Source organism: Glycine max, chromosome 8 (genome assembly GCF_000004515.6).
Source record: "Glycine max cultivar Williams 82 chromosome 8, Glycine_max_v4.0, whole genome shotgun sequence".
Taxonomy (NCBI): domain Eukaryota; kingdom Viridiplantae; phylum Streptophyta; class Magnoliopsida; order Fabales; family Fabaceae; genus Glycine; species Glycine max.
Genome location: NC_038244.2, coordinates 46,649,503 through 46,673,254, shown reverse-complemented (window position 1 = coordinate 46,673,254; position 23,752 = coordinate 46,649,503). Strand labels below are relative to the sequence as shown.

The 23,752-nt window shown below is 32.9% G+C and overlaps 3 protein-coding genes across 3 annotated transcripts; 1 reads left to right on the top strand and 2 right to left on the bottom strand.

The window, feature by feature from the left end:
* Window positions 1-1,106: 1,106 nt before the first annotated feature.
* On the top strand, window positions 1,107-7,986 carry LOC100803199 (putative E3 ubiquitin-protein ligase LIN-2). The gene is given in 8 exon segments (XM_026129829.2): window positions 1,107-2,745; window positions 3,388-3,540; window positions 3,669-3,696; window positions 3,797-4,412; window positions 5,248-5,392; window positions 6,419-6,688; window positions 6,930-7,236; window positions 7,768-7,986. Coding segments are annotated over 8 exon segments (3,258 nt in total). The 5' UTR covers window positions 1,107-1,125; the 3' UTR covers window positions 7,887-7,986.
* Window positions 7,987-8,480: 494 nt separating this feature from the next.
* Window positions 8,481-12,487, bottom strand: LOC100801059 (protein NRT1/ PTR FAMILY 7.1). Its single transcript, XM_041017790.1, has 6 exons — window positions 11,820-12,487; window positions 10,912-10,965; window positions 10,386-10,476; window positions 10,086-10,303; window positions 9,445-10,004; window positions 8,481-9,330 (listed from the first exon to the last, which is right to left on the bottom strand). Exons 1-6 carry the CDS (start codon window positions 12,063-12,065, stop codon window positions 8,481-8,483), a joined length of 2,019 nt encoding a protein of 672 aa, XP_040873724.1. The 5' UTR covers window positions 12,066-12,487.
* An 819-nt stretch (window positions 12,488-13,306) lies between these two features.
* On the bottom strand, window positions 13,307-15,854 carry LOC100802679 (inositol transporter 1). Its single transcript, XM_003532275.5, has 4 exons — window positions 15,532-15,854; window positions 14,944-15,458; window positions 14,681-14,866; window positions 13,307-14,196 (listed from the first exon to the last, which is right to left on the bottom strand). The coding sequence occupies exons 1-4, from the start codon at window positions 15,686-15,688 to the stop codon at window positions 13,549-13,551; spliced, it is 1,506 nt and encodes a 501-aa protein (XP_003532323.1). The 5' UTR covers window positions 15,689-15,854; the 3' UTR covers window positions 13,307-13,548.
* Window positions 15,855-23,752: the final 7,898 nt, after the last annotated feature.

Below are 23,752 nucleotides of genomic sequence, written 5' to 3'. Positions count from 1 at the left end.
GGGTATAAAAAAATCATTAGACTTGATATTTGTATATGTAGAAGGCACTAATAATTAAAAAAAGTATTTTTAACAAATTAAGAAAAGAGATCAATATTAATATCCGAGTAGAAAGAACAAAAGTCATTTTAAAAGAAAGAAATGTTATTTTAAGAGAAAAAATATTATACTTTTTTGTTTTTCATAAAGATTATTTGCCACATTTTAACGATGGTCTTGAGTATTCGAAATACTTTATCAACAAATAATTTCTTTATTTTTATTTTCTGCAATAAGGATATTCTCCAGTTGGTAGTAGAATACTAATTCTTTCGAGAATAAAGCAGGTTGTCTCTCATAGGAATTCAATCTCTCTAAGGCGACCAATGTTTCCCGTTAACGTGGAAAAATGAAGATATAGTTTGGTGGGACCATTGAGAAAAAGGTGTTAGTTGGAGACAGTTAGTGCTTACTGCTTAGTTAGTTAATTAGTACTATCACTATTTCCTACTATATATGAGTATGATTTTGAGATTCCAAGGCTAGGCAAGGCAACGAAAAGGTCTTCAATTAATTACAATTTATTATGCAAAAAACGAAAAAGTATTGATAAAAGAAAAGACAATGTCTACCGTCCTTGAAACATTCAAATCTGGCAACTGTCAAAAGTCTATTCATTCTCTCATTTGTCGCCTTTCACTTGTCCACTCAACTCGTGTTGCCAATTGTTGTTGTTTCTTACTTTTTTGTTTTTAATAACTAATCAACTTGTTTAAACTCTTCACTAATCAACATCTCTATCATTCTCCTTAATTTGTTCTCTTTCATTCGTCTATTCTATGCATAGCTGGTTTTAATATGACAAGCCTTAGCTCCCCCATTCAGTTGGGAATGTTTGCTGAGCAAGTCTGATTCTTATAATGGGATGTGGCATGACAGCATGCTTATTTAAATGTTACATGGTTGTGGATATGATTATTCTTCTATCATCATTTTAAACGGCTGGCAAGGTTGATGATATTATTCTTTTTCTTTCTCACTTTTTCTCTTCATTCTGGTTTTCTACTTGATAATTATTCCTCACTTTGAATGTTTTTGATCTTTGCCTTTAATAGGGTTGGAAAGGGCATATATATATACATATATATGGCTTCATCTTTGGAGGAGCTTCTTGCAGAGGAGGGGTTCAAAGGAATCAGAAGAGTGACAAGGTCTAGATCCTCCTTCCACCATGGTGCTTCAAGTGAGCCTCTTTACTCTTTGGATGGGAGATTTTCTGTATCAAGTGAAAGAGTTCGAACTCAGAGAACAAAGTCTGATGCCTCACAATATCAAATTACAAGTAGACAGTTAAAAACCGACACTCATACTGCTACGAACCGGATGTCAAGGGATAATCTTTTTTCGAGAGACAAAATGGATCAACGGTTAAAGAACTCTTCTACCGATACAGATTCAGGCAAAGGAATTGATATGCCAAGGAATGAGATTACTGAGGTGACTGAGCAAGAAGCTAACATAGTTAAAGATAATTATTCAAACCAAGTTTCTCTAAAAAGAGGCAAAGAGAAGAATTTCAATGAACTTGTGGAGGAGGAAGATCCTGTCAAGGATGCAAAGATGCACAGCAGAAGTTCCAGTATACATATGCTTGGACACTCTAGTGAAACTAGAAAGAATATAAAACCCCAGAAGGACTCATACACTAGATCAAATAGCAGCAGGAATAAAGATAGCAATCATGCTATGCAAGCTGCTTCTAGTCTTGCTCTTGATCAAGTTGCTGTCCAAGCAGTAGTTTCCATTCTAAATGGCTATATAAAGCGTTTCTCCAAAGATGTGAATTTTCGGTCAACATTGCGCGGCAAATGCTTCTCCTCCTTGAATTTGATTGAAATGGAAGAAGAGAACATTACGGAGACCAAAGTCATAAGAAGTCTTGAGCAAGCAATCGAGGCCATTGATCAAACTGCTGAGGAACCTATATCTACCATGTATCTGAAAAGAACCACGATGCAACTTAGCATTATTACAGGTTTGAGTTTAAATGATTTTAAGTACGAGTGTACGTGTGGGATTCCAAATTATAAGTTGTCAGCCTGTGCTCATCTTTACCTCAGTGTGGTATACATGATGCAGAAAAAAAATAAGGTGTCAGCAAAGCATCTCTTGCAAGTGTTTTGTGATTCGCCTTTTCAGGCACGGACTGTATTGTTGCCTGAACTATGGGAGCACCTATTTTCTCCACAATTTTCTCATTTGAAGGCATGGTACATCAAGGAAGCAGAATTTCTAGAAGATGCACCAAGCAAAACAAGAAAGCTAAAACTTCTTCAAAAAGTGTATAATGAACATTTGGATTCTGGAACTCATGTATTTGCCATATACTACAAAGATTGGCTCACTGAAGGAGTAGAATCTCCGCCTATTCCTTCAATTGGCATTCCATCAGCTTCTGTAACGGGAAGTCAAGAGGGAAATTCACTTGGTTATTCATTTGAGTCTGCTAGCTCCATTGACCCACTCTCACCACAGCCAATGGTCAGCAAGAAACTGTATGATTCTATGTTTGGTGACTCTAGCAAATCCAGAGTTTACCAAGTCAAAGATATTAATGATGATGATAACCTAGACAACTGCATGAAAGGCTCTTGTGGTTCAACTATTGTTAGACAGACACTAACATATGAGTCTGAAACTGTTAAATTTACAGATCAAGATATTGAAGATTTCTCTATAGGTGTAGCAATTGATACAATCAAGCCTGTAAGATATTTCTCTTTCTGTATATTATTTTGCTGGGAAAATCACAATCAAGGGATTATTGGTCCTCTAAAATTGCTTTCAGTTTAAGAATGAATACTCAAGTGGTTAATTAAGTCTGGAAGTGATTATTTATTACCACTCTTTGAACATGATTAACCAGTTGAGTCATTAATTGTTCCTAAACTGAAAATAATTTTACCAAAAATTCCTTTTGGTAATTTTCTCTCTCCTTTTTTCATCTTGTCCTTTAATCTGAATTACTATAGTGGTTTACTCTTTGATCCCATTTGATTGGATTGTTCCTCTACTACATCATAGAAGAATTAATTAAAAATGATTTTTATGCTTCAAATTAATTTTCTTGAGTCCTCTTCAGTATTTGATATGCAAAAAAGTCTGAATTGTATATTTATGAAATGAAATTGTACCATTGGTCATTTTGTTTGGAACCGATACCTTTATTTTGATGGTTCTACATCTTGCCCAATTACACACTTTGTAGATTTGGAGTCATATAGGTTGAGGAGTGAAACACTGTACATTTTATAAAAAATGTTTTATGCTTGGAGTGGCATTGACATATTTGTTTCTATTCTTCCTCTACATCTCACTTATGTTTACAATGTCAATGATATTTGACAGCACAATGGAAATTCAATGACAGCTTCAGAAGAATGGCAGAAAAGGAATCTAGTCGATGACATTAATAACTCTTTCTCTATGAAAACTAATTTAAGCAGCCACAGTATTGATGCTCTATCACATGAAAAAGCTAGTGAACTTGTTCTTAAAAAGGTACAGGATCGGTTTTAGCAATGTGAACTGTGAAACATATTATTTTGGTCTCACTACTGTTTCACTGTCTATGCTGTGTTTATGACTTCATATATCTAATCACCTTCTTTATAATCTTTCATGTACAGCCAAATAAGACAAGTTCTACTCTTGAAGGTGAGAAAAATCATATGTTTGATTGATGTACCTTCCTTCAGATAACATCTACTATTAAATTTTTGGTTTCCTAAACGTCCTATCGAAAATATTGGTGCAGGGTCATATTTTCCAAGTATTCCACATGAATTTATTTGTCCTCTTACTGGAGATCTCTTTGAGGAACCAGTCACCCTAGAGACTGGTCAAACATTTGAAAGAGAAGCCATCAAAGCATGGTTTGAAAAGGGAAATAGAACATGCCCAGTAACAGGAAATAATTTGGAATGTGTGACCATGCCATTTACCAACCTTATTTTGAAGCGTTTGATTGATAATTGGAAGTCAGAACGTTTGGATTACCTTATTGATTTTTCTTTTCAAACAGTGGAGAATTTGGAGGAGCTTAAGTTGAAAAAGAGGGATGAGGCTGCTGTTTTCAAGTTAGAGAGTCATTTCTCCTCTTTGAAAGAAGAGGACAAATCAACTTATGCTAAGCATCTCATCTCTTTAGGAGTTCTTCCATTTCTTTTTAGGAGGTTTGAACAGGGAAATGTGAAAGAAAAATCACATGTGGTGTCACTTTTGCTAAACTGTATTCAAGTGGACTCTGGCTGCATATATCAGATAGCAAGGAGTGTTAACAGAAAATGTCTTGTTGAGCTTCTTCACAGTAAGGAGGCTACTCCGACAACAAATGCAATAATATTCCTTACTGAACTTTTATCAATGAAGAGGTGAACGTTATCAAATTTTGGCATTCAATTAAATAAGATTGATTTGTAGCCTAGTGCAACATATGGGTCAAACTTATTCAGCTTTTAAATTTTTTCCTTACCCGTCCTCTTTTCAAAAACATATTTTTAATTGGCTGTAATTGGTTACGGTAGGAATTTTGTTCAAGATTATCAGTTAAATACAAAAAATAAGTTAAGAGATATAACTTAAGGTTTTAGGACAGAGAAAACAGTTTGCTGCAATCTGAAATGTTAGAAGTTGGTTGAGACATTGACTAGGGAAATGGGCGTTGGGTGTTAAAATTTATGGACTTATTTACTTAAGGAGTGAATATGACCTCATTTGAAAGAAAAAAAAAGATGAATAAGTTAAAAGGAGTTTAAATTATTGAATGAAGGCCTGACATGCTTCCTCGTTTGTCTTGAAAAGCTGACTGCGTACAAACTTAGAACAACCTTGTGCTCAAGTAAACAGTATTTTATGCTAAAAGTTATTTAAAAGGCTAAAGGCAGCTAGAATGAATCTTTGAACCAATTGTGTAATACCCTCTGGGTGTAGCTCAATTGGTTGAGCATGATACCTGAGTTGTTGTAAACCCATGATACATCTCTTCGATTCCTACAGATAAAAAAAATCAATTGTATAATATCATGCATTTAATAGAATGATCTAATAGTTGAAGTAGTTAACAACTGCTTTCATAAATAATGGAAATAATTCTGGTCAGTTGTTTATCAGCATATTCTGGATATTATAAATTCCAGAAACAAATTTACAAGGACAACTAATATCTACTTCTCTTGAAGTATTAATTTCTGGACTGCTTTTTTGTAGGAGAAAGGATGTTACCTCATTCATAAGTGGCTTGGCGGGTGAAAAAGTATTTAATATAATGCATATTCTGCTCATGTATCTCAAGAATCCTTCTCCATTTGAAAAGCCCCTAATTGCTGTCCTTCTGTTACACTTTGATCTGCTGGTATGCTCAAGCAATGTTGAAAAAGTTATCCCAGTATAATCATTTCATGTCAATTTTCTTGTATCATCATTAGAAATAACCTTAGATGGCCTAACATGAAAGGTGGATGAGGCAATTTAACAGACCTCACAAATGGCTCCTCCCAAAAGTGAGGAATTATAATCATTCATTGAAAAATCAATGGTTTAAATTTAATAATTTGATATTTGTTATATATGTATAAGTATTTTTTCACAATGACACAATCTCAACACAGCAGATTTTTCAACCAAAGGTTATAACTATGCACTTTACCCTCTAAAGCGCACCCCTTACTTTATAGACATTTTCTATCAAGTTAGCCATAGGAATCTTGAGGCAGGCAATTGTCAAAACTCCCCATATTTAAATATAATTTTGTATTAAATTAATTGTAGAAGTTAGATTATGAAAAGTAATGAACAATTTTTACTCTGTAGTTTCCTTCTTCTAAATATTGAAATATATAATTGTACATAACAACTTCTGCAGATTGTGCACTTACAAATAAAATGACTACCTATGATTACTTGTAACGCATAATTTGCACCTTAAAATTCGCCAAATCATCTTTGTTTTTCAACACATTTAAGGGATACTACTGCATTGGAACATCTCTCCATCTTCTGCAAGAAAAATGTAAATATAAAAAAAATAAAAATCAGATGTTTAGAATAGAACAAACACTTGAAACCAGAACATTAGCAGTTCATGTCTATGCTCTTCTTATTTAATACGCTTAGATAATACTAGCTTGTAACATACAATCCTAACCTAACCTAAAATCTTGCAATTTGCTTCATTATATAGATTAAGATATTCTGTAGATTTGGCATGAATATGGAATTATCTGTATAATATTTAAATACCAAATGCCTTCAGTGTTTCATCCAATATTTAGCACTCTTTCGATTTATTTTGTTTATAAATTTTTCTTGAATTAAATGATAAATGAAATTCAGTTTCTGCCTTGCACACTTAAAGACTAGAACAAGTTTTTCACTTCAGGTTGAGCCTCAAAAGTTTGGCATATACAGAGAGGTGGCTGTGAATGCCATTGCAGAGGCACTTGATGCCAGCTTAAATGATGAGAAGGGCAGAGAGAAGTGTTGCAGAGCACTATTAATCTTGTGTAGCCATTTTTCTTCAACTGGAAAGATACCAACCATGACTAGCATCTTAAAACAAGCAGGTTATAATAATGATAGCCTAGAAGTGAAACCTCCTGGCCATGAAGAAGAGGGTCAGCAGTTATATGTAACCATTTCAGTTTCATCGGTAAGTTTTCTTTGTTAGGGACTTTGTCATCTCTAAGGTATTTCTCTGGATGAAAAACAATGTTTTCTTGTGTATACTGGATTAGATACAATCAATCTCTTGGCATGTGTTTAATGATACATATATTTATTGAAGAAAGTAAAATACTTGTCTTCCACTTGTGTATAAATGAATTTTTTTGTAACTTGCATTAGATACTGAATGTATCTTGGCTCGACTGATAAATTAATTAAAATGGTAGGAAGATGAAGAAAAAAGGGGTGAAGAGTTGCTAAAGAAGTTGTTAGAGTCGTTGATTGGTGATGGAGAAAGCCCTTTTTTGAAGAGCATATCTAGATGTTTAGATACTAATCACCTAGATTTGGTGAGAACGTGTCTAATAACTGTGACATGGTTGAGCTCCTCACTATCTTCGCTATTTAGTGCTGGATTGCATCTTCCCGCCTTCTTATCCATCATCTCTCAGTTGAAAGGAATCTTGGAAAATGGAGAACTTGAGCTCAAGACTCTTGCTTCTTTGTCTTTGCTTAATTTCAGTAAAATATCAGGTTCACCATCTTCTGCACTTCTTTTTCCTTTCCTTTTTTTGGTTGCTAAAAATCTTTCCATTTTTGATATGAACTTGTGCGAAAACGAAGTACACTTCCCATTATCATTCTTTCCCCATTTTTTGCTGTGCTACTTTTCTTTTTGTTTTGAATATGGGAGACCTTCACAATAACCAACCAAGATGTGAATCTAGATTCCTAGAATGCTATTTCTTCTTTCTTAATAATGGAAATGAGATTTCATAAAATTGTTCTTCTAGTACCTTTGAACAAGACTAAACAATGTTTTACACTGCATTTTGCTTAAAATTGTTTGAGAATCATCTACCGAAGATAATATTAAGCAAGTTTTTATGAGAGAAACTCTTAGTCCATTTTTACAATTTGTCAAGAAAAAATTCATTGTTGTCTTGTGATATTATGACAGGGTGTGAAATATATTCAAAAAGGTGATAGATATGAGCATTCAAGTGCACTAAGCATGCACAACTTATATGATTCTGTTTAACACCTTGTAAATTGTTTTAATAGAATGAAAAACGGTTTTGAAGACTATGGCAGAAGATATTGCTCCCCTTCTTCATGGACTTGTTGATGTAGCATGGACTGCAAAACAGCTGCATGCCATTGTGTCCAGGGAGAATTTGTAGTATTCAGAAAACATATCTTCATCTCCTCATTTCAGGAGTTCCAATTTTGATGGGGTCCAATTTTTCTTGTCAGAAAATTTATGCTGCTTATATATGAAAATCCTTGGCATAGACTGTTCTAGAAAAAGCAAATACTTCAACATGGTAAATTTTTGTCTAGAAAAAATGTAAATTGATCTCATTGATTTTTTAATGTTTTATCAGGATGAATAACCACAAAAGGTTGTGAATGTGATATGCTTCACACCTTAAAGACTAGTGTTAGAATGATAAATTGTTAGGAGGTCTCGAAAAAATGACGTGGTAATTTATAGTTTGATCCTCTCGCACGAGTAGACTGGCTTCAAAGTTCAGAACTATTACATAGCAACTAAGAATGCCTACTATATATTCACTAATACCCAGAATAGCATAAGTCCAAATGCCAAATTTGGTATCAAGAAAGCAATCATCCCACCAATATTTTGTCAATTCTCTCTCAAATTGAGCCGGCATGCTTTGTGTCACCAAAAAGGATCATCCTTGAACAGCCTTATCAAAATTATTAAGATAAAAAAATTCCTAGCAAGAAAATGAAAATTCAAGACAACTGAATCAAACTTTACCAATCATTTCCTTGTCCTCTTGGCTTTCCATGTCACCATCTCCAAGGTTGATGCTCTTGTACCAGCGAGCACATAATAAGTAGAGTACAAAGTCAAGAGCATTTAGCACTGCAACGAGGAAGAAAAACCTATCCATGTGCCCCACATTCAAGTTATTGGGAATCCATCCCGGATTCTCGCCTCTTGCAGTGATTCGCATCACCATGTAAACCAGCATGCTACTCACATAGTTTCCAAGAGACATTGAAGCCATGCAAAGTGAGCTCCCAAAGCTTTTTATGCCATCTGGGGCTTGCCCATTAAAGAACTCCAATTGACCCACATACATGAAAACTTCTGAAGCACCAACTAGAACATACTGTGGGATTTGCCAAAATATACTCAAAGAACTAGCCTTTTCCCTGGGTGTAACGTGTTTGAGCCTTTCAAACTCTGTGACACCAGCTGCAAGCATTGCTAACATTCCAATAACTAGACCAACTCCCATTCTTTGAAGCTCAGTTAGTCCCCTAGGATTGCCACTTAATCTTCCTGCCAGAGGAACAAGGATTTGGCGATAAATTCCAGTGCATAAAAGGACACTGCAGATATCAAGCACTGACATGCTGGCTGCTGGCAAGTGAAATTTTCCTATCTCGTTGTTCATCACATTCCCTTGCTCGACAAAAAGAGAAGCCATTTGCGTAAACACAACCGAATAAATAATAGTACATAACCAAACTGGTAGCATTCTCAGTACGCATTTGGCTTCCTCAACTTGAGTCACAGTACATAGCCGCCAGTGATTCTTGAGATGAACTGCATCTTTCTCCGTTATCGTTGCTGCCTTGTCCATGAATCTGCTCAACATCAACAAAAATGAACCAAGGATGTAGTAAGGTTCAATTCCATGCAACCAAACAAGTTAATCAAAATTATATAGTTGTTTTACATAATCACGTGTTTTTTGTTACCTAAAATCATTGCTGTGCAGAATCTTTCTACTCCCTTTTATGGCTGATTCTGGACCATCAACCTCATAAAGTTGGTCTTCCTTGGCTGAACCAACCTTCCACTTTCTAGCAGTAGCCACAAACACCTGAACTACCCTTATCACCGGATTCCCATGAGCCTTTACATATTTATATTTTTGATATCCTGCTAAGTATGAAACTAAGGCAATAACAGCTGAGGCCAAGGACACCAAGAAACCCCTTGTCCACATTCCTGAATTCTCGTAGTATACTAATACAGTGTTGGAGAACAGAGACCCAACATTGAGAGCAAAGTAAAAGTAACAGAAGAAGGTTTCTCTGGCATCCCTATGTTTTTCATTCTTCTCATCAAATTGATCTGCACCAAAGGTTGCTAAGGTGGGTTGGTGCCCTCCATATCCAAATGCCACTAGATATATGGACAAGTAGAAAATGCCAACACCCAATGATGATGGTTCCAAGCATGTAGTTTCTTCATTTCCACAACCAGCCGGTTTGATCAAAAATCGCCAAGACGTGAAAGATAACATCCCCAAGCCCTGTGCATATATGTTCAGAATTTCATAATGCCAGCAAAGTGTTATAGTAAGATGTAAGGTGAATACAATACAATACAATACCACAACAAAAATGAGCTGAAAGATTGTGCATGTTAAATATCGTCCCCAGTAAGAATCACTGAGGAAGGCTCCTATGAGTGAGAATATGTAAACGGTTCCGGTCCACTTGCTCACGTTGTTAGCAGCCTCAGCACTTTCTTGGTGAAGGACTCGGGTCAGAAACAGAACCAAGTTCACTCCAACTCCAAAGAAAGCTAGTGTAGCCAGTGCTTGATTCGCTGCATTGCATTCAATATCAATATCATGATTCATGTTGCATTTACATTCCAACTTGCTAAACACTGATCATTTATTTCATACCTAGCAAGATATTTGCAGTTTTCCAACCTCCTTTAATCTTCTCATGGCTTGTGCCTGACTGCTCTGTGTAGTGCCCATTTCCTCCTGTCACCTTTTTTTTTAAAAATAAAGAACACAATATACATAAATAAAATAACAAATTTAGTCTATAACCTTTTTTCTTTCATTCAACAAAATGAATCTATCTATGATATTTTAGTGGATAACATAGGCATATGTATTTCGTTTAATCATGCAAGCTAGACTTTGCGAAGTCAAACCGACAACCATAAGAAGAAAAAAAAGTGCAACTGCTAATGAACTATTTGACACAACATACTTCTATCAACTTTTCTTTCTTTTCAAGCATGTATATTTTGGCTTTTAAAGAAAACAATTTCAGTTTGTGACATGAAATATATATAAGCCATAAATGGTCTGTATAATTGTTTTTCTATTTAACATTAACACAAAGAACCCCTTCACTTTGTTTTGTATCACCAGGAAGCAAATTGAAACTAAACCAGATCAACTAAGAATAACTGACCTCGATTGCTTCAATATTTACGGAGTTGACAGAATTTTCAATTCCTGGTTCCATCTGCAACATGTAAAACTCTGTTTAAAACTACTAAGCTCCATTATTGATATATAAGAATTTCTCTTTTCAAATGACAATGAAACTCATCTTTAGGAGTCATTTTCAAGCATGAATTTCCACTACTATCTTGTTTCATGTTGTATAGAATCCTAAATAAAGTATGTTTTTAATAAGATAGATTGGTTAGGTTAGGTTGTTTATCTCCATACTTTGTAGACTCAAATAATAACAATAAGGATGAATGTATAAAATAGAGACAGAATCATCTAAATAAGCAACCACGTAAAGGAGCAACAGTATTTATATATATATATATATATATATATATATATATATATATATATATTTTTTTTTTTTTTTTTTTTTATTTTATTTTTTTTTTTTTTTCATTTATGCATAAGCATAACAATAAAGGTACTTTGCTACTCTTCTTTTACATTCACAGATATGGTTAATCCAAAAAGGAAAATACAACGCAACAACCAAATAAACTAAATTGCATCGATCCTACAAGTTGCTGTTCAACATATTGAGCTAATAAGAATATAACTTATCAACATAATACAAGAAAATATCATGGATGATAACTTCTGTTACAAGTTGTACGAACATGCACATCTTTTTCTTTTAAACATCTCAGGTATATATGTTCAGTGAAAACTTAGGACCCAAATTTTTCAAGCAAATTTATAATATAATAAATGTTATGAAAAAACATTTAATATAAATATTTACTTATGGAAACAAACAATTGTTGTTTGGTTATACATCATGAGGGCTCTTTTATAAGTTAGTATAACATTACTTTTTTGACAATTGACACAAAAACATTATGCCGATAACATACATGATACATGGAATGTTAAAAAAAAAAAACACAACACAAAAAAGAAACTCCAATAGGAGCGTAGCGACATATTCAACAAACGTGATAATTCCACATAAAAAATAAAAAAAAAAAACCTTTTGCGGAACTTGGTTACAGAAATAATGAACTGTTCTGGAATTGTGTCAAATTCTGGTGAGGGGGAAGAGCAAGAAGCAGCAATTACAAAGGCCAATGTTCCCCAAGAATCTGCCCGGTTCAAACCTCTATTCATTTATGGTTGAAACTTATAATTTTGATGGAATGGAGCTCACAAAGATGCCACCGCCAGTGAGTTCTCTCAATCTCTCATGCATGTACGTACAAAACAAACAATAACTTTGCATGCATGCAAATTAATTTAATCCTTTTCTTTTCTTCGAGCTAGTAATGGTGAACCACACACTAGACTAGAGGCCAATTAAGAACACCGATCGATCACTGGAGAAGAAGCACTGGCTAGCTAGTAATGGTTAGTTTTTTGTATATATGCTTGTTCACTGGATGACTTTCATTCTCTTTCTAAGTTAATTTATTTAAATAGTATGCTTAACGATGGAGCCGGATCTTACTTAATTAAGCAGTGAGCGAGGTCTAGTGACACTAGATCAGTTATAGAGTGTAAAACAACCAATGATTGATTAGCGACCAAGATTTGTTGCTATTTAAGTGTAACTGAATTACGAAAACTTAGCAAAATTCAATTTATGTGGATGAGATTAAGGGCCTCTCTTGAACCGATCTTCCTTCATCACAAGTTTTGCCCACACATGGATCTATATTATTAACGAATATAATACAGTTCTCTTCTCTGAAACTCGTCGATTATAAGCCACACAAGCTTGTAAAATAATCAGGGTAAATGGTTCTTTTTAATTAATTATTTAATCAATTATTATTTTTTAATATATAAATTATATTATAATTAAATTTACAATAAATCATTTTTGATATTCTTTTAAAAATGAAAAGAATAAATTCAAAAAATTAAGTTGTTTAGACAATTAAATATATATAGATAAAGATGAAATAAGAGTGGTTTAATACCCAAAAAAATAGTTTGAGATAGTCAAAAAAGAAATTTTTTGAACTAATTGATAAGTCAAATAAAATTTGAAATTTGAATTGAGAGTATATTTGAAATTTCAAATGACAAATATGGTTTGTTGGACTAACAAGACGTAGAGAGAAAAGAAATAGAATTAAAAAGTATATATAAAATGTTTTTTATGTGAAATATTTTTTTATTGAGTATATAATATAACTGCATATTTAAGAATAAAACTTGAAACTCTTGTCACCACTCAATATAATTTTTCAATCAATTGTTATAATTCCTCATCTTTTCTCTAAAGTAAAATCCTCATTTGAGAGGGATAAAATCTGAAACTGAACAATAAAATAACTACAGAATCGCATGATTGACAAAATATTAAAGGTAAACTCAAACATGAAGGCAAGTGAGAAGTCACGTTGTAAAAGTGAAACTCCACAAAATGAGTTGAAATAACCATGGACGATGGAACTACAGCATTTTAATGATGGTGCCGATCGATGGAACTACACAACTATTCCCATTCCATTCACTTATATTATGAGGCAAGTGAAAGATGCGAACCAAATCAAACAGTATGATATATAAAGTCATAATAAAATGCTTATGTGAAATGTACCCACACGATACATCTATTTAGGCCAACAAGCTCACACTTTATTAATTAGGAACTACTTCCCTGCTCAAGAAGGTTTTGTGTGTTGGGGTTCTTGCCCCAAGCTCTCTCCCTCCATATTACTTCCACTTCATCAAAGGTCAATCCTTTGGTCTCTGGAACATAAACAAGCACAAATACAAATGCAACCACAGCTATGACACCAATAATCAGAAAAGTTGAACCAATCCCTATACCCTCCGCAATTGAAAGAAAGGTCTCTGAGACAATCAAATTTGAGACCCAACACACAGTAGCTGACATGCCCCCACAGATACCTCGATATTCTTCCGGATATATCTCTGAACTCAGAGTCCATGGCACAGGCCCCATTCCTGGCGAGAAAAAACCAATATACAAGGCTAAGCCTACAACTGCAAGCCATCCATACAACTCATTTGACGTGGATGATTGCTTATAAAATGCAAAGGCCAAGATGACCAAAGATACAATTACTCCTCCCAGACTAGAAAGAGCTAATTTTTTTCGTCCAGCATGGTCGATAAGGTAAATGCCAAGAATTGTTCCGGCTGCATTCATGCCGGCAACTATAAGGGATAGAAGAAGAGCCAATTCATTAGCATGGAACCCTGCCATTTGGACAATTGTCGGGCTGTAGTACATGACTGTGTTAATACCCGTGAACTGCTGAAAAGCCTGCACAACCATTGGATGCTATAAGAACAGAATGCATTTCCACACACTGATGCTATTCATATTCAAAATTTCAAAATGCCCTTGGCTGCCACTAACAAACAATGTACAAGGGAAGATGGTGGCTTCTTAAATCAATCACAAAACCAGGATCACATTAGAGTTGGAAACAAGGAAACTAAGCACTGGTCTGAAAACTTAATTCAAACTTGAAAGCTGAAATGAAAAGGCATCACAATTTTAGTAGACCACTGCTGGAGGCGAGGGGGTGATTAGCTAGAGATAGTGGCAAGATAGAATATATAAGGGGGGGGGGGGGGGGGGGGGGGGATGGAGTAAGACCCAAATCCACATTCAAAGCATTTCTGGACAAGATGGTAACTTAACTTTTCGCATGGATTGATGCATAAGTATGTACTTGTAAGTAGCATTCTAATTGTGCAATTATTTCGAAAAATGCTAAAGCAAAGAAGAATTGTTCTGTTACCAGAAGTCCGGCACCGACGAGGAATGCCAGTCTGATTTCTTTGGATCTAAAAACATCCCAGAATTTGATATTTGACCTTCTTTGGCGCTCTTGCTCGGATTGAGCAGTGAGGAAATCGACTTCGTCTTCTAAGCGAGCAACGTCAAAGATCTTAGAAAGCACATCAACGGCTTCATTTTTCCTATTCTGAAAAGAGGAAGAGATAAAGAGGAGTGAAAAGAGCGCTGTAAGAAGATAAGATGAGCATGAGCATGAGAATTTACCTTGACAAAAAGCCATCTTGGGGATTCAGGGAGGAAGAGCATGAGAACAAACTGAACAACAGCAGGCACACCAGAAACACCAAGCATCCATCGCCAAGTACCAGGAACACCAGTAAAAGCGAGGTTAACAAGATAGGAAAGAAACTGTCCACCGGTTATCATGAGGACATTTGTGCTGACTAATGAACCCCTTATTTCGGAAGGTGATGCTTCTGCAATATAAACGGGAGCAGTGACAGAAGCTATGCCCACACCCAAACCAACCAGAAGGCGTCCCAAAATGAGAACATAAGGATCTGGAGCAGAAGCCATGATTATTGCTCCGGCGGTAAAGATAACATCGGCAAAGAGGGTGGCCTTCTTTCGACCATAGGCATCATTAATCCAACCACCCAATGCTGCTCCCACGATTGCCCCGGCAATAGCCATGCTGACTATTGTTTCCTGGAGAAGATTGCTGTTTCTAACCTCCTCAAAATCATCCTTAATGTATAAAAGAGCCCCTGATATCACACCTGCATCACAATCACAATCACAAGATGAGGAATTCTACCATACAACTTTGGATCTAAACAAACACTGACTTACCAGTGTCGTAGCCGAAGAGGAGACCACCGATGCCGGCGACAGCAGCCAGTCCGAGAATGTAAGGATTTTTGAAAAAGGACATCTTCCGCTCTGGATACAAATCCAAGTATCCTGAGCTTCCCGGCGTCGATTGCATAGTGATACCCCCCCCAGTCATCTTCTTCAATTCTACAATCAGACCTTGTGCCAAAATTTCATAGCTTTTTATTCTATTTTCTCCTCAGACAGACACCTGGCACTACCACCACCATTCCCAATTTACTTACCCTTCCTTTTTTCTTCAATACTTTGCGCATCGCCATACCCATTTATTATGCTCCCCCTTCGATTTTCTTTTCTTTTCTTTTATTCTAAAGGTAAAATTACAAATTCGATCTCTCAGATTATTTTCAGTTTTAAATTTGATCCTCTAATAATTTAATTTACAAATTTAATCTCCTTATTTTATAAAATTGTACAATATTGATTTCTCATGTCATGATTGAACGTTGATTATTGACAAATGATGTTAACTATCACGTATCATGTTCTTATTGGATGATGATGACTGTCATGTATCATGTTTTGATTGGATGTCAACTCCATAAAAGATAAAATGAATTGTTGTTTTTATTGACCAATCAAAACATGACACATGATAGTCATCATAATCCAATGTGACTGTGATAGACATTTAATAGTCAATGTCCAATTGTGGTCTTAACGATAACATAGCACGATTTTACAAAAATAGAGGATCAAATTTGTGAATTAAATTATCAGAGGAACAAATCCGAAACTAGAGATAAACTAATGGACCAAAAATGTAATTTTGTCTATTCTAAATAATAAATAATTTCCAATTAAAGCCCTTTCTGTTTTTTTTCTTTCTACAAACAAAACCCAATAAATCAATCCCATGCGTTTAGAGAACCTAGTATATTTGTTTACTTTTTTTTTGTCTTCTCAACTCTCAAGTCTGCATTTTGTTTTCTTAAAGCACAACACCTTTGTGTTTCAGATTAAATAAAATTCATAAGCTCCCAGTAAATGTAATGTAAAAGAAAAAAGGATGGAAAAGTTCTTAATTGTATAATTTTGTACAGTAACTGAATAATGAAGCTGACAGAGAGGACAGGGCTGTTAGTGATAATGTGTTGCTTGCAAATATGAAAAACACAAGTGTAGGGTTGGGATCAAACGTAAGTAAGCATGTGCCACGTGGGTACGGAAATTGGATGAATGAATATGGTCCCACACTCCCCCCCAACCCAACATTACTAATTATTGCCTCTATTATGTAATTTCAATTCATTCAAAATAAAAATACTACTGTCCTAAGTATGGAGTATTATAAGTTCAAAACTAACAAATATATATTATTGGCTCCCAAATTTTATATTATTTATTATCATAGGTACAAAAGGGGCAAAAAAAAAAACATCTCCGGTCAAATTTACATTCCATTAGTAGGTTGGAAAAAATGGCAGTCAAATTATTTCTAATCATACGAAATTCTCAATAGTAATCAATTCCGTATGGGTTAACTTGGCCAAATTAATTTGTGGTTCAAGTTGGGCCATGTGGATATGTAGGTTACATTGCGTGTGACTTTTGATACCTATTTCAGGTGTTTCATGTTTCTGTTTACAGCTATTGCCGTGAGTCCGTGACTACTCACTACAGTCCCTGGCCAAAAGCAATAAACTGCCTCCACCAATCGGTTACTTAATATATTTTTAAATTAATTTCGTAATAAATTTAATACTATAGTTTTTTAACACAATACTACAAAGTAAGTGGGGGGAATAGTGTAAACTGAACCCGACGCTTTTATTTATTAAATTAAAAAATTAAATTGTTTCTAAAACCTATTATGAAAGTATAATGTAATAACAATTTAATCTTTGAATTAACAAAAATTCTGAAATAATATTTGAAAGTGTAAAAAAGTACATTAGAAACATCTTTTCCTTAAGTGTAAAGCGACTTTTAAGTTTTGGGTATGATTCGTGACTCATTATAGTATTAAATTGTGGAGTAAAAAATTATCTTAAATATGCATGTTTCCATAAATGATGATGGAACAGTCTATTTTTAACATTGAATCCTATGAACCAATACGTACAGCTGTCAAGGATTTTTCACAATTTTGACTTGATCTACCTTGCTCTTCATTAGGACAAAAAATTGTAGTTAATTAGTCCCAAAGCCACCATAAACTCCTCTTGAATCTAATGTGTTATTTTTTACTCATTCTTCTGCTTAGAGCCTTAGATTAGACACTCCTCGTTTACACTGAAAGGCTGAGAAAATTAAATCCAATACAAAGAAACAAAATTAGTCAGAAGCACTTGTATATATACCAGCAAAAATCAGAACAATTGAACATGGAAGCACAAAGAAGAGAATTGTCAAGTTGGAGGTTCTAAAGCACGATGACATATTCCCGTTAGAAACCCCATTCATCAAAAGTGACATCTTTTCCTATGAGAAAATCACGTCGAATGAGTCTTAGAGGGAAAACTGGATTTTGTCTCAGTAATTTCCCAATTCCTGTAAAGAAACATAAACAAACAGTATCCATGTTTGATATGGCGCTACAATGAAGCCTAGCTTTATTTGGAAGTGACAAATTTAGAGTCTAAGATTTGCACAAATGTAACAAAAGTCACACACCATATTGGAATTATATTCCTTCTCAAGTGACTCTATGTGCTTATCCTCATCCGTCCCTTAAGGGAAGAAAAATGTCGAGTGTGATATATAATATGATATGGTACTAGAAATTTAATATCAAAAACAAGAAATTAAAAAGGAACAATGAGGTCAATATTGTCACCAACTTAATTAACAAAAATATCTCTTTCTTGATAGAGTCTGCATGAATTCAAACTCTTTCATATATATCCATCTTAATTAATCTAGAGAACCTGAAGAGTCTTTTTCTATAGCTTGTCATATTCCTCCAGAGTCATCTCCTATCAAATAGGGATAAACACTACTAATCCATAAAATTAAAACAAATAACGAAAACTCGGCGCTGAGGAAATCAAAATATAAAAACTGAAATTAAATGGCATATGTCAAGATCTCCAAGAGTAACTTTCAAACAGGGTTAAATAAGTAATCCAAATGTAGACACAAATGTCAATTATCCTCTATTTGATTACCATGTCAAATATTTTCACTCATTTTCAAGTATCCAAAGGATACAACGTACGTATGAAGTTTGATTGTGCGTCACAATATAAATAACATTCAAAATTTACTTACGCTTAACCTTTATCAAAAACATGCTCTCAACAGACATATATTATCAATGCACATCAAGTGAAAGTAATGTGTATAGGTTTTCAATTTCAGCAATGCATCGTCACCAAACAAAACATATTCACTAGGGTTCATTATTAGTTAATTTCCATGTTTTCGTGGCTGTGACGAGCCGTAATAAAGTCACAAAAATAAAAAGCACCCTGGGCCTAGCCCAGATAGGGGTCAATTTTTTGTTTTAATTATCTCCTGTATTATAAATTTAAATTCCCACTTAATTAAAACATTTTAGGAAGTAGCATGTTTTTTAAGGTATTACTAAAAATATTGAAAAATAATATATGTAATCTATATATTTAATAAAGATGATGCAAAATATTATTTTTTATGCAACTAAAACTGTCACAAAGGTTTAGACGCTTGTACAATAATTTCAAGAAATACTTTCCTAATTTAAAGTTGAAGCAAATGTTGTGGAAGGTTGTGAAAGTCACATATTCTGTTTGAAAATATAGTGTCTTAGTTAGGATAAAAAAGAGATTAAAAATTGTATTTGCTGCAATACAACAGTCGTTGACTAACTAAGTTTGATCCTTTGTTAATGTTGTAATGTATTTGTTGTTTTTAGCATCATTAATTGACTTACTTACATGCATGTGTGCATATGACTAATATGTGTCTAATTTTAAAATGATTTTCAGTTGCACACCTACACATAAGTAGGCTAATTAGTAGTGCTAAAAAAACTAAACAACAATAGATATATCATAACAACCAACACATCTAATTGAAAATAATTTTGATAGAATGCCCTCGATTGTATTCACTACTTGATAGATCAAAATCTATCATTCTATACACATGATGAACCAAAATGAAACCATTTGAAAATCATAAAGGACCAACACAAAAACATTTAAAATGATGTTGTTTCAATTAAAATATTACATCATCATCTCAATTAGTTTTAATACACACGTCACACTTTTTTATGAATATATTTAATGTTTTTATTTAAAAGGACCAAAACAAAATAATTCCAAAACATAAAGAATAAAAACGAGACTTTTGAAACTTAAAGAATCAAAATATAAAAACATTAAAACGTAATTTAAGCCTTTTATAATAATTACTTGTAAGTCATATTAAAGATGTAATGAGGTACTGGAAGTAATTTTTGGATGTGCTGGAGGCAACATTCTAGGACACTGCTACGCGCACCCAAAAAAATTGCTGGTATACCCAGCAATTTCACAATTTTCCCATTTTGTCTTAACTAATCCGTAAGTCTCATACGAATTAGTTAATTTGTATGAGGTCCATGGATTAGTTGATTCATATGAGGCCCACAGATTATTTAATTTGTATGAGGCTAACGGATCAACTGATCTGTATAAGTTCAATCCAAAAGTTTTTTTTTAATTATTTTTCAAAAATATGTGTTACGAATTAATTTAAAATTAATGGTCCAAGCAAGAATCTGGAGTACATATTTTTTACAAAAAAATTTCGGATTAAACCTATATGGATTAGTATGAGGCTTACGGATCAGTTGATCCGCACCCTTTTATGAAAGGAACAAATGGGAAAATTGCAAAATTGATGGGTGTACCAGCAATTTTTCTAGGTGCGCATAGCAGTGCCCAACATTCCACAATCGGTTGTGGATTTTAGTTGGCAAGACCCAACGCCCAACTCGCATGGGCTTACTTGCCCTAAAATCTTTTTTTTCCCATTGAATATCCTTACGAAAAATCCACCATCGAGTCCAGAGGTAAGTAGCCTAATAGTAACTATTATCCTTCTTTGTTTGCATAAGTTTGATTACACCTTTTTTGGGGGACTTAATTATACCTTTGTTTTCTAGTTTAGACAAGGTAATTTTGATGACCAAGTTTTTAAATTTCTCTATCTATAAAATTTATATAAATTTGGTTCTTTTGTAGAATTTCTTATACTTAAAACTGATGAAGTTTTATTTTCTATTATGTAGATTTATTTGATATATATAATTCAATTAACAACATACGCTGAGTTTAAAAGAAAGAACTTAAATTTGATTATCATAAAATATATCTTTGAAAAAATGATAAACTTTAAATATAATTAAGTTTTAGACTGAGAATTAATCTTATAGTTAGACTAATATATAAAAGTTTGTAAAAATATTTGAAATCCTCTCAGAGAATAAAAAATTCCAATTAGGGTGGTTAAAAATTTATTGTAGATTTATAAAAAAAAACTTGATATATTAAATAATTTCAAAAGTACAAAGGTAAAAAAAAATAGTAGAAGTTTGAGGAAATTTGAAACATTTAATAGGATGTGAGGTTAAGGTTACCAAAAGATGAAATTTTAGAATATTTTATTCTAGGCTAAATTTAGTATTTTAATTGATGGATCTTAAGAAATAGATTATTTAAAATGATTTAATTGGTATAATTTGTGAATATTTTGAGTAGAAAATTAAAATTTGAGGGTTTTAAGTTGAAAGAAAGTGATGAAGGAACTCAAATGCAATAATTATAAAATTAATTGATTAAATTTGCTCAAAATATTATTCAAAGACTAAAATAACACTTTCAATATAGCAAATTAAGAGATTAAGAGTGTAATTAAGTCATTTAAAAGATATCCTCCAAGTGAAATTCCTCGAAGACGACTGATTGATATATATATATATATATATATATATATATATATATATATATATATATATTTTTAGAATATAAAATTTAATTAAGATAATAATCAATAAAGTCTTATACAGTTCCCAAATAGTTGTGTCTTTTACTGTGGTAATTTCCACAAGAAAAATAACTTATATTGAAGGAGAATTTCCAACGGGCATGTTGTCAGCTTGTGTCGACGCCATTTTGTACAAAGTGAGTCATGGTACGCAGTTTACCAACAATCAGATCAGATCGTCAACAATAGCACACTTCAAAAAATAATGTTTTTAGCAGAATATTTCGACTGGGACAACGTCATTACTTACTTCCAAATAACAGATTTCAAATAGTAATATATTACGTTTTCCTTGTAGAAGTTTTTTTTTTCTTTTTAATTCTAAATTCGAAACACCACATGGTTATTTTTTTTTTAAGAAAAATAATAATAATCTTTTGGTTGCAAATTTATGAAAAGGTTATAGCAATGAATGAAAGGAAATTGATAAGTTTTCGATTGACAGTCCTTTCACTCCACAATTCACTCCACAATTATAATGGTATCCTTCTTTTGACTAACTAATTTCATTTAGTTAGAGAAATGTGGAATGAATAATCAATTTAGTTAATAAAGTAGTAAAACAATTCCCGAAATTATTTATTATTATTCAATTTAGTTTTTTAAATTGTAACGAACTAGTATTAAATTGGTGTCTAAAATAAATAAAATGGAAAATAATTTCTAAAATTGCAAAAAATATAATTGTCGGTTAAATTAGCTCCTAAAATAAAAAAATTCTTAATTACAATTTCCCCTTAATTTTCACAATTTTGTGAGTTATGTCCTTAAAATTTTTTCTAGCAAAATTTCACCCTAAATTCACATAATTTTATAAATTTGTCATAACTAGAATTGGCATTGATGTGGAAGAATATGTTGTTTAGAAAATATTTAATTTCGCTTTATGCCCCTTATTTTAAAATTTTCCATATTCTGTAATTTCAATTAAATACGTGGATAACTAAATATGTGTTTGATTTGTATTTTCATTTTCTGATTTCATTCTTGTTTTCATTTTCAAAAGATTAGAATTCTGAAAACATGTTTGATTTAACTTATTGTTTTCTGCTTTCAAGAAATAAAAATACTATTTTTAGATTTGCTTAAAATTACATTCCTTGTCATTGCATTTTCATTTTATCCAAGATGAGGTTCTTAGTCTCAACTGAAAACACTGCAAATAAATTTTATTGTTTTCAGTTTTTGATTCATTTGGGAAAATATTTTCACTGAAAATGAAAATAAAAATCCAACCAAACACATTTCCATCACCATTTTTTATTTCTAGTGAAAATGAAAACAGAAAACAATCCAACTAAACACCCCCTAAATCATCCTTCATCAAGGAGGGAGTAAATTCATCAATTTAAAAGTACAAGAACCAAAACTAAATTTGACACAAAAGTTAAAAAATTAGAAACAAATTAACTCTTAATATTTTTTTATACAATAAATATAAACATACACTTAAAAAATCAAAAGTGCAATTAACAAATGCAATAATAGCATATATATATATATATATATATATATATATATATATATATATTTCATATAAACTAAACAAACCAAATGATGAAGTGGCTTTGATGGTTGTGGAAAATGAATGGATTGAGAATTCAAACCCTAATTTTAACATTTTTACCATTTTCTGAAGGCACCAAAGTCCACTAAAACCAATGTTGGGACAAAATTTACAAAACTATGTAAGTTTAAAGTTAAAATGTGAAAATAAAAATTTCAGGGGCAAATTAATTTTGAAAGATAAGAAGTGCAATTAAACTTTTTTCCTAACCTAAACTTTTTATGAAAAATCCTATTTCAACTCCAAAGATTTAATGTTTATATGGTGTCTTCCTAAAGAGAAATGATTCGTGGAGAGATAAATAATTGATAACATTCGTGATATAATAAGACAAGAAAAAGATAGATAAAGAAAAATAAAGAATATTAATAAGATTTTTGTAAATGATGATTGTCTAAATATTATCATTTCCTGTCTAAAGGATTTTTTGAATTCGTAGGCTTTTTCTGACTTGGATCGGGGCTCTATTTCGGTATTTCCTCCCCTAAATTTTTTATTACCTAGAAAAAAAATCATCATTCCTTCCAAAAAGCTCATGCTAGAAGGAGAGGATGAGAAATTACAAGAGTGAAGGGAATTAACAATGTGATATGTGAGCATTATGATAGGGAGATTGAAGAAGGAAAGGAGGCAGTCATCACGATGACAATAGAT

Excerpts from the sequence above, each read along its gene's own strand:
- LOC100801059 (XM_041017790.1), bottom strand. The coding sequence starts at position 12,065 with ATGAATAGAGGTTTGAACCGGGCAGATTCTTGGGGAACATTGGCCTTT. Across the intron at positions 10,966-11,819 it reads TTTTTTTTTTAACATTCCAT|ATGGAACCAGGAATTGAAAA; the intron begins GTATCATGTATG and ends TACATGTTGCAG. Across the intron at positions 10,477-10,911 it reads TAAATATTGAAGCAATCGAG|GTGACAGGAGGAAATGGGCA; the intron begins GTCAGTTATTCT and ends TTAAAAAAAAAG.
- LOC100802679 (XM_003532275.5), bottom strand. The coding sequence starts at position 15,688 with ATGACTGGGGGGGGTATCACTATGCAATCGACGCCGGGAAGCTCAGGA. Across the intron at positions 15,459-15,531 it reads CCTCTTCGGCTACGACACTG|GTGTGATATCAGGGGCTCTT; the intron begins GTAAGTCAGTGT and ends ATTGTGATGCAG. Across the intron at positions 14,197-14,680 it reads TCGTCGGTGCCGGACTTCTG|GCTTTTCAGCAGTTCACGGG; the intron begins GTAACAGAACAA and ends ATGGTTGTGCAG.